We start from the raw sequence: 12,023 nt of genomic DNA, 5'->3' as shown, positions 1-12,023 counted from the left end.
TGCAAGTGATGCAGTGTTTAAAAAAAAAGACCAAATACAATCAAAGATACAACCTCTGGCACATCTCTGTAGTATTAAATTGCTTGGGTTGTTTATACTATAGGCTCTGAGGTGGTGCAACTACGTTTTCAGACTTAAGGACAATTGCACATACAGCAAGGTAGCTGAGCATCAAAAAGCAGAGTGACTTGAATGTTTTTTATCCGAAATTAAAGTCTTTTAGATTTCAGGTTTATATTATACATACATCTACAAACAAGTAGAATTGGCACCTAAATCATTTCCTATATTAACATACAGTACCAGTATTTGGGCCCCCTCTTGTGTCCACAGTTGTGTACCATATCCTTATGAAAATATTTAAAGGAAACAACATACAAAAACAAAGGAAATCAAAAACTTAGTAGCTTTCAGATCATAATGGATATTAACTATATCAAATAACCTCTGCAATGTAAAGATGAACTACTGTAAGTGCTAAACCAACTGGCGGCAACATCTACTGCAAGAAACTGCATTAGTATTAAGAATATCTACAATGAACAAATGAATAATACAATGCTATGTGAACTTAAAAAGTCAAAAACTGATTCCAAATGCAGGGCAGTGAAATATATACTATAACAACACTGCAGAGAAAAGTATATCATAAACAAATGTGAGCTGTAGTGAACCTCTCCCAATATTCCAGGTAACTTGAAAGCCTGAGTAGCTCCAGAAACTAAGATGGGAATCTGGGCTTGTTGCTTGGCAACCCTATGGAACCTTTCAGAATTTAATACATCTCTCACCTAATCTTTCTTTTCATCCAACTTTGTATGACATTTCTGGAACCTTAGAATCCTAAACACAGCCAAGAAAGATTAAATTTAATTTACATAATCAAACATAAATCCAACATGCCAACGGCTATATTTTCACACAACAATAGTGTTGTGATTACCAAATGTAACTCACAAAATAAGTTTTCAATGGATATTACTTTTAAGTATGTATGGATAGACCATTCAGTAAAGCTTTTAAATTCTTTTCCCATTTTAAAAAGAAGGTAAAATGTTCATAAGAAGTTTGTATATAGAAATATATTTATCCTACAGCAAGTTTTAAGATCAGAAATAAAGTATTTAAACTAGAACATTCAGTACACTACAATACTTGGCAATCCTAACTAAGGCTTAGATTAAATCAAAACTTCAACCTTCCCACAGTTCTCAAATTACAAATCAAGTGTTTGATGGAGGGTTTCCGGCGAGTAGATGCAAAAAGCCTCTGGCAAACCAAGAGCTTCCATACGGCGTAATTGGCAGGCGGCTCAGACTTTTAATGCAGTTCAAGCCAAAGTGTGATGAAAAGTAACTTTTTGTCTGCTTTAACTGTTACTGTCCCATTTTAACTACACACAAGCTACAGTATATGGGACTCCAGTTATGATTCACAATTCTTGGTAATAACTAACCAACTACCAAATGGGCTAGATGGTGCCAAACAGCCTTTTAGTTTTAACTGAACTGTTCACAAAATGCGAGCTACTTCTCCATATGTGCAGTGCTGATATATTGCTACCTTATTTCGCTAATGTCTAATTCTTTTGGGTGTTTACCCAAACTGTGTATGGGGAAAAATAAGCCTCCATTCCTTTCTAAAATACATTGGCAAAAAGCTCCCTACCTTTAGCTACTTTTGACCACAGTGAAAAACCTTGTTTAATAAGCTAGTAGCTTCTTGTAATTTATAAGTAAACAAAGACTATACAGGAAAATATAAAGTCTATAGAAAATATATAGAAAATGTATAAAACTATACAGGTGCTTTCTATATACTAAAATATCAAAGATAATATTTTGCGCATATTTTCCTATATTCTGAGAAAATCTCTCATTTCCACTGTCAGTTAGAGACTTTCTAAACTATCAGAGACGCTTTCCTTATTCAAGTCTCAATAGGAATGAGCTCAACATTTCCAAATCAGTCCGCCGTTTAAAATGTACCAAGCTAAGAAAATGTTTTGTATGCAGTAGATAAATTACATACAGAAAATGGCAGCTAAAAAGAAAATGTTTATTTAGGCATTTGAAATATGTGATATTCAAAAACCTACTTGTGGGTTTTGATAATTGTGTCTTGTCAAAGGCAGTGTGACAACTATTCAAAGTCATTTCAACTATTTGAGATTTTTTTTATTTTTCAATTCATTTGCTTTGTTTCTCCAAGCTAGCACTGTCAAAACATTCTTTTATGTCAGACACTGGATTAAACAAAACATTCTCTGTGTTAAGTGCTCTTTCAAAGTTTGTAGTGTGCTTAAAAATATTACTTTTTGGTGTTTCTTAACATACTACAATGATGTCTCAAAATGCAGAATTAAAACTGAATCTTTTAAAACTACACAATTTCCTGACACAAATTGGGTGCTTTAACATGGTCAACACTGTAGAACATGCCTTCAAGCAATGGGCTCTGTCAGTATATCAGTTACTTAAGTCTCATCTGTAAATCATTTTAATAACATAACGGATATTACTCTGTGTTTTCGCAGATCTTCTCTAGGTGATCTGGTGTGTTATGACATTCTATTGACATGCAGACTAAGTTAATCAGAGTCTCTAAAATATCCATCTGCCTGCAACCATGCCCTATGAAGAACCAGCATCCCAACCAAAGTATGTCTCCCTTTTGTGCCCCGTGTCTGCTAGGTTAGGCTCTGAGATGACAGGAACTGTAGCATCATTAAGTAGCTTTGTGATAAAAAAGGACTGATGGATAATGTACAGTACATTAAATAAGTAAAATTAATGGCTTTCATCTTACATTGTTAACATACTACTAATGTCAAATCTGCACTTCTTCCTTCAAATTAAGTGCAACCCTTTTGTGTTTTTCACAATTGTTCCAAAGCTTCAAGAAGGCATAACAATACACTGCAGTTACTTCTCCAAGGATGAAAGCATGGAAAATCTAGCATTTTTTTTTCCAAGTGAGGCTTTCTACAGAAATAATATTAATTGCACATAATGAGCATCTTAAGAGAAAAGCATCAAGTTTTCACTGGACGAAAAACATTGAATACTTACAAAGATGAGAAACTGAAATCCTGCTGCTTAGAAAGACTACTTTCCAAAGTGTTATTTACATACCATATGACATATTGTACCTTATTTTAAAAAAATGGGCCTGACATTTATATCTCAGTGTAAAATGAAGAAAAACATTTCATGTGTTATGAGCAAACAGAATTAAGAAAAAGAAAAAAGATTCAACTTCAAAGTGCAGGTAAAACAGTGAAGGTTATCTTTCACAATCATCACAATCAAGTTAATGGAAAAGTAAAAATATACTTAGTCTAATTACTGTATATAGTTAAGCATAACTGTTCAGAGACTTAATATCATACATACTGTATATACAGTAGTTAATGTTTCTGAAAATAATTTTTAAATTATTCACATTCAAGAGGTTTTGAAAGAACGGTTCACCTATTAAGGAACAATATTGATGTGCTCTTGATGCACAGGCGGATCTTGAGTGAAATTAAAGAAAAACAGATTACTGTAGTTTTCTCAGAAAATACTGCAATTCATTGGAGACTGCTCTACTCACTCTCTCCTCATCTGTATTTCTCAACAGATGATTTTTCTTGACTCTAGAAAAGTCTAGGACCCTCACAACCCTATTATATACGTTAGGACCTGGAGTCACAGCTAACTGCCCACTCTTATTGAGCACCCTGTTTTAGATGAGCACCCTGGAGGGGAATACTGCTCCACTGAAATGTGCTCTCCTGCCTTGTGGGAGAGATTTCCTTGCTAATTCTCATCAGGTTATGATGCAGAGATCTAATATGAAAGACTGTGTTTAAACCACAGCTGTAGATGGCTTGCTGCAAAGAACTGCCCTTCAACTATGTTAAAAAAAGAAAGACAACAATTAAGCTTCATTAAGAAGAGGTCAGTGAAGGTAACCAGTCTTCATCTGAGCATGACAGAGACGGAAAACTTGAACAGTCCTGCAAAGTACATTCCATGGTATGGCATACAGAATTATTAAACTTCATAACATCTTCAGGAAAAAAGAAATGCACCAGGTCTTTGTTTAGCGAGGACGCTATACAAAATGTTATAAAAGCAACTGCTTATCACCATCTCAAGCTCTCTACTCCACACACCTTTCAAAGTAGTCTTAAGACTACTCGATGATCAACCAGAACCACTAAATAACAACTATTTCCATGTTTTGCTGGGTCTTGGAAATGGATTCCGAATGTGCAGATATGTCTGTCTCTACATCTGTTGATAACATTGCAACACTAAATTGTTAAACTTTGCTTCTGCTCTGCATCAAGTGTGAGGTCCATTGTGGAGGTCCTAAACAGAGCAGTTTGCTGCTCTCCTTAACGAGTAATTCTTACTTTTAATTAAAACTTACTTTGGGCTTGTCCCTCTTTAAACTGGTTTTAGTGAAGAAAACATTACCAAACAAGATGCCATTGTGAAGTGCCTGTTAAACCTTGTATGAGTATCAGAGACATGAAATCATTACCTGAACTTCTCAAAGACAATAAAGTCTCAGTCTAAATATAGACATTGAGTACATCAGTAGTATAAACCTAAATAAAAAACCTGTATCACCATGCCAGTTGAAGGTAAAATAATCAATTTTACTGAACCTGCTACCTTCAAGTGGAACATTCTGAATACTGGGGTAAATATATTTAGTTTTTTCTATTTCTTTCCTTTACAGCACAATCCAAGACTGAGGTTTTTTTTTTGTCAACTCTCCAAAAAACCTTTGCAATGAAATACTGAAATGGTGACAAGAAGAACTAGAATAAGTGCATAGGAGAATTGTCCTACTTCTCTGACAAGTTCCAGGTTTAGATAACAGATAACATTTGACCATACTACTGTTTACTCTATAAGAAACCTCTAGTCAGTCTGCTTTATGTTGAAATGATTTTGCCTTACAAGGTTAAAAAATAGATTAAGATTTTTTTAGAATACCTTCCATGTCTTTTACAGTGCTTCATTTATGGTTATTAACTGCTGACATATTCAACTGCAGACTCTAAAGCTTCCAGCCATAATGGAAGTAGCACAATCAGAATTTTAAAGAATCAAATAAGATGTTGAGTAAAGCCTAAAGGCTCTTTTGTACCATTTTTTAATTGAATGTTTTGCCACTCTAGTATTTTATGTTTATAGAATCTGAAGTTATTAAACCACTTATGTCAAATGTTTAAGGAAACTTCATGCTGAATGATCCTCACCCACACTGCAAAACATGAAGGAACCAGCAGGAACAGCACTAAATAGACAAACAATAACAGCCTGACTTGTTGCACCAACAGCAACATTTTGCAGTCCATAATCACATTTTACACAAAGCTACATTATGTTTACTGTGTTTTAATTAAAAAAGCAGATTACCCTAAGGTTACAAAATCAACATTTAAATTGTCAATGGGAACTCAAACTAAACCAAACAGGTGCAAAATTAGCACAGTAGTAAATGTCTCATGAAAGGCATTAATTACAAATGTTCAAGAACAACAAAATAATTATTTCAGAATAGGCTCCTATAAACTGGGCACTGAGGAGATTCAGCACTTTCCTTTCCTAAAGATGACAACTCGCATCTTTCAGATGCATATGAAGTCACAACTAACCTAAACTATCATCTTGGTATTTTTGTTTAAGTTTTATAATAAGGATAAGGTAATAATAAGGTAGCACCTTCTTGCTTATTAAAATGTGACCCTGTTCACTTCCAAATTGAAAATATAGTGACGTGTGAAATTAATTTAGAATCCAGGTCAAGAAGTCAGAAAATGTGACACAGATGGGAAAGAGGGCCACAATTTATGTTGCAATGTCTTTGTAAACCAGCTTACAGCTTTATTTCCTTTGCATATTGCAATCCATTAACTTTGCCCACCTTTAAATTAACACGTGCAACCATTTTGAGGTCACTAGAGTCTTTAATCTGTCTAAAGAAAACAGCCTTCAGTGTCATACTTCCAATAAAATTTGACAAGAGATTAAAAGTATACCCACATACACAGTACACAATACATAAATTACGTACTGTATGCCTTAACTTTAACCCTTCAGTGGTATCTTTAAGCAAAGATGACTGGAATCCACATAGAAACCAGATAATAAACCAACAGTAAAACACAACACTCATAGGACAGTAAAGAACATTTTAAACTCCATTACTAACAGCAATCTACACATTTAGTGATTACAGTTTATTTTTTAAAAACAAGAAATCAATATTTTCCAAGTATCACTTATTTGCTTTATTGTAGTGGTGTCTTAATGCCACGATGCTATAAAACGCCTCTAAAATAAATAGATTTTTGAGGCCGAAAATGAACACATTGATGTCACAATTCTAATCAGAAGCTTTGAAAATGGTTACGTTGTATCTAACGTACTATGCAACAGATACCTACAACTTACAGATTCAACAAATGTACTGTAAGTCAAAGACAACCGCTTTACTGAGCTACACAATAAGGAACTGCATAAAGAGCTTTTCATGTAGAGGTGTATACTTCACAACTCTAGAGAGTTGTTTGAAGCACACAGTCAGGGCTGTGATGAAAGTTAAGCCTATGAATGTCATGCATAGCCTCCTTCGCTTCTCTGCTGAGTCTGAAATCCCTAAATCACTACTCCTTGATAAAAACTGTACCCCATTCTGAAATTTCAGATTGACAGAGTTCTGACACACCCATTCAGGATAAACAGATGTTAACCTTGGCACAGACAAGCACTCCCTATTTATTGGAGTTTATTGACACCAGACTACGAAATCATCTGCGACTGCAAAACATTTTCCAGTAATTTTTAAAGTAATGTTTTGAAATCTAATACCTGTAATACAGATGTTATTAATAATTTTAATAGTGTTGTTAAAATATACATTAAAAGTAGTACTTTAAAGGGACACATTTTCATTACACTAATGATGCTATTAGACAATTATGTGGTTTTAATGTTTATTTAATGTAGTATGTAAGATCAGCTCAGGATTAATTGAGGCCCCAGTGTAAAAACCACAGGAATAAACAGGTCAAAAGAACAAAAAGAAACCCCAGAAAGTCATTTCATAATACTAAAGGCTCAATTTGACCAAGGTTAAAACAGCTGTACACCACCAGGGATAGGAGTTACGAGCACTAACCACTATACCACATCTACAATGCACTGGAATTTAAGGAATAATTCTTAACTTAGATACCACCCTTCAGTTCAACTGCAAAAAAATCCCATATTCCTCTCAACAGGAGAAAAGCTCATTGCACGTGACAGAAAATAATCCACTCCATTGAATTCAGCAGAGTTTCAAATCCCCAGAACTAACTACTGCATTAAGAGGGAGAATCGTCACTAAAATATCCAGTGCTGCTAATTTAAAAGAAAGGTTTTGATTTCTCCAAGTAAGCGCTCCATTCATTATTTCAGTAAGGGGAATAAGAACAGTTTCAGTTCTGGACCTGTCTCTACACAGAGGTCACAAAAACCTAACATTAAGTGCTTTTCAAATGTATACTTTTACAGTAAAAAATCCTGTTTTTAATCTACATATATCAAATGCAATGCCTATCCTTAAATATATGGAGCAGAAATAAGGGCAGGTACTGTAGCTCAGCAGCTTTGAAATTTTGAGATTTTCATATTGTAAATGACTAGTGTTATAAATTAAGGCAGTACTGATGTATTTTTCCAGGAGTCTGCAAGTAGTATTGATGTGTTGCCTCCTCTAAGCCTGCCATTATATATATAAAGAATTTGAAGATGCCTGATGCTTTTTTATTTGTTTGAAACTGTGCTTATAAAATTACACATCCCTTTGTCCTTGAAAGACTTCCATCAGATACACCATGCTGTCAAAAAAAAAGATCTGTGCTTGTAAAAAATTGTGAAGATAAAAAAAACATTCTACTGTATGATATTTGTCTCTGTACCAGGTTTTGCCAATAAAATAAAACAAAACAGGTTAGACTTATTTAAATACAAACCACAAGCTATTCTTCTCAAAATAAATTAAAAGTCACTCTTTATTGCCAGGATTTCCTTGGCAAAACAATGCAAAACAAGAAGTCTCATCCTTGATTCCTGCAGTTATTTCAATGTCACATCAGCTCTGCTAATCTGGTCCTGAAGCTCAATTCGATTTAATTACAATGCAGACTGCAGATATCAGAGGTGGAAGTTTTCTGAACACTTCTTAAAACACCCATTAATCTTTAAGTTACATATTATAAGTAGATATTCAGTGAGTTTACATAAAAACAGTTATGATCCATAAAATCCAGTTTATTCAAACAACAATATTGTGAGAACAGTATAGTATGGACCAGTGAAATTTGTAATACATATTAGCGGGACCACCATGGTGTGTAATTTATCCTGGGTTAAGATGGTGGATAGCTGTGTGTCCTGTATGGAAGGTGCTGATACAGGGTTTTCAAGTTGCGGAACACTGTTGTTCATGAGAAAGTTGCACATTTTACCATCTGCACGCACAACACATTTCACTGTTTTACAACGAACAGGTGTGATGAAACAGACATTCAGAGATTAGGGGCTACTGTTCAAACACTTATTGCACTTATTCAGGAACAGGTGTCTGCAGTTTGAGGGCCTGCTTCAAACCCATTTATAAAAAGCTTATTTTAATGAATATGTTAAACGAAATGTATTTTTTTTCATTAAATGAAATAAAAAGACTTGTTCCTTAAAGCTCTTTCGGGTTTGCTAGTCACTCTGAGAACTGGACCTCTTTAACAATGAAGAGTAGATATGAAAAGGTGTCACAAATCACACAACATTTTTTTAAGAGCTAGACTCTAAAGAATATAGATTAGACATATACTTATATTTGTTTCAATATATATTTTTCCTCTTTATGCAATATTATTATTAACTGTGATATGCTATGATTCTCCATTCCCCTGAAAGCTAGATATTTATTTTTATATTGGCAAAATTTGAGAATGGAATTAGAGGAATACTCACAGTAGCATGTTCCCCTTAGTGGATTGCCCAGGTATCTGTTCTCAGAATCGCAACTGCAAAGAAAAATAAATCAAATTAAACGGCTATTACAACTCAACACACACAGAAATGTAAGTGTTACAGTTGCTCTTTTTTCACAGCTCACCAAAAATTAGGTTTAAGAAACAATGATTGTATATTACTTAACGCTTGATATAACACACTTCATCTTAAAGTTAAGTTTCTGGCTGTGCGGTATTGATATTGTCATCCTTCATTCAGAGCATTGGTGGCACAATTGTGAGATCTGAAAAACTGCCATTATAGGCTAAAGCATTTCCTTTCAGTTGCTAAGTCATTTTGTTCTGCTTTTATCTCTACATATCATTCCTAAGGACACAAGCTTCTACAGTATATACAGTACAATACCACCCACAATTTTAAGTAACCGCTAAAATGATCATCTGTTTCAGGAATTAAGCTACTGTATTACTGCTTCTTTCAATGCTACTTAAACACAAACACTTTCAAAACTGTTACTTTGTGGTCCGACAGCAAAAAAGTATACTATAACAATACAAGGTGGCATTTTACTTTTAGAGAAACTAATGTAAGGAGACATGCACTGTCATGAATACATCCGGTCTTCAGCAGAACATGGGATAATCAGGAATGAAAGAAATCCCACAGTTCAGAATGAAACATAGAAACACCTTATTAGGTTGTCAAAGTTCTTGGATGCAAAAGGGACTCAATAAATAAGCACAATATACACCTCACTCATGGAAGTTTCTTTTGTGAAACAGACATAATAATAATTGCTTACACTTATATAGCACTTTTCAGGACACTCCACTCAAAGTGCTTTACAGGTAATGAGGACTCTTCTCCACCACCACCAATGTGCAGCCCCACCTGGATGATGCGACAACAGCCATAGTACGCCAGAACGCACTATGAACTGTACAGCCAATTGGGTATAGCTGCTGTGTAACCCCCAATCACAGTCAGTGACATAGCAATAAGCAACCTTTCAATTTAACAGCAGCTCAAATCTGTTTAAAAGCATATCAATGTCGGGTAAATAAGTAAGAACTTCACGGTCCTTTTCATAATAACAAAACTACTTAAAACGAATCATGCTTTACTTAATGCTTCTCAAAATCATACCTACACTCTTCACCATATCCTTAAGGGAAACTAAAAATAGCACTTTGTGCTTAATGAAAATAGATGGCAATTATTCATGTCACTTTTTAATTTGTCTAGCAAAGTGATGCATTCCTGTAAACTCATTACTTATTTGCTAACCCTGTAATTACGATAACAGAATGTCTGAATGTGTTATATTTTGTGTTGAATAATGTTAATTTCCAGGACAAGTAAAACGGATTTCCCTTAGCATGACATGAGCAGATGTATGTGGAATGCTGCTGAAATATTGTCAGTGTGAGCCTGCAGCTTCTCTTCCAAGACTTAAAATGAGGCTGCCCATCTAATGCCTACCCTATCCATGAACTGTACTGCCAATTGGGTATAGCTGCCATGGAATTCTCAATCACAGTTAGTGACATGACCCAGGCTTGAACAACTGATGTCATTAGCTGCATCACACTGCACTGTTAGTGCATTCTACTGTACATAATAACTTGGGCACCTTTACTACCAGAAAATAAAGATTAGTACAAAGAATGTAGTATGACCACAAATCTTTTTTAGAGGCACTCCAACAATACATGCAGCATTACATCTGTTCACAGAATCTGCTCAATCTGATTGCGAGTGAAGCTACAGTATTTAAAATAATCACTCTGCTAAAATAACTCACTACTGACTCAGTTAAGCTCACTGTAAGTAGTTAAGTACTCAAACCCGAAGAAGGCTCCACAGCCAAAACGTGTCTTCTTTCTTCTCTTTTCAGCATGGAATAAACCTATTACTTGTCCCTTTGTAAGTAGTTAAGTACTAGGTACGTAGATAACTGCATACAGAAGCAGATGCAACCATCAAAATTAAGGTTCCATCAAAAAACAACTTCCACTGTATAGTATCATCATACAGTACTGAATTTTAAACTCTAATAAACCTTTCATAATTAAAGAAAAAATAAACTGCTTATGTTACAATGTGAGAAACAACACTTAGTTTTTATTAGATTACTCTTCTAAATGATTTCTGCAATCCATTAAAACTTGAGTATGCTGTTATCATATCATGAAATAGTTGATAACTGAACATGTTGGCAAATGTTCGTTTCATTTCGACTATACTGGAGACTTGCAGCTCTTGCTTTTTCTTAATGTTCATTAAACATTTTTTAATGTTTTTAAAAATCGGACAAATCTAAATATATGCCAAGTGGTATTTGACCGTTGCAAATCTTGTACAATTTAAAATGTTTGCTTCAGTTTTTTCATTTTGAATTCCAGTGTTTCTCTCTATTGCAGAAAGCCTTAATTAAATGAATAAATGAAAACTTTTTATGAAGGAGGAAACATCTGTATTTTAGTAAACATTTTTGTTTCAAACTATTAGTCTGTAATTGAAATTTGGCAACCACAGGACCTCAGCAAAGGTGGTTCGCAAATCTCAAAATGGTGTGTAAACCATTGGATCAAGCTCAAAGCTGCTGCTCACACAAGCTCTAATACTGAAATTCGAATGATGGTTCCACACAACAAATAAAACAATTGTACTCAGTTGCTTATAAATACTACATTCAGTATTGATATTGTTCACAATCTACAGTCTCTCCATGGCCAAAAGCTTCTTCAATGTCGTGATTATAAAACACCAAAGCGGATTCCTTATTTCTAATTTTGATCCTTTAATTAATGCACAGTACAGTACATGACAGCAGGCGTGTTATACATTGGAGGGCAGCACAGTGCTCCCTAATGGAATTTAACAATACACAGAACACTTAACACTTATGCACAAATGGCAGCAATCTGTTTCAGTTTAAGCTGATTAGACACCTTATTTAGGCTGTAATGGGATGAAAACTATTTAGAAAAG

General features: G+C 34.5%; 1 protein-coding gene across 3 annotated transcripts in view; it reads right to left on the bottom strand.

Annotated features, from left to right (window-relative positions):
* The window catches only part of LOC148835071 (attractin-like protein 1), a 416,291-nt gene that overhangs the window by 217,165 nt on the left and 187,103 nt on the right, over positions 1-12,023 (bottom strand). For all 3 annotated transcript variants that reach the window (XM_088917388.1, XM_088917389.1, XM_088917390.1), the window contains exon 21: positions 9,027-9,079. In XM_088917388.1, coding sequence (XP_088773514.1) covers positions 9,027-9,079 — 53 coding nt within the window. The remainder of the gene's footprint in view (positions 1-9,026; positions 9,080-12,023) is intronic.

Source organism: Atractosteus spatula, chromosome 5 (genome assembly GCF_055471065.1).
Source record: "Atractosteus spatula isolate fAtrSpa1 chromosome 5, fAtrSpa1.hap1, whole genome shotgun sequence".
NCBI classification, from domain to species: Eukaryota; Metazoa; Chordata; class Actinopteri; order Semionotiformes; family Lepisosteidae; genus Atractosteus; species Atractosteus spatula.
This window is presented reverse-complemented; position numbering and strand designations above follow the sequence as displayed.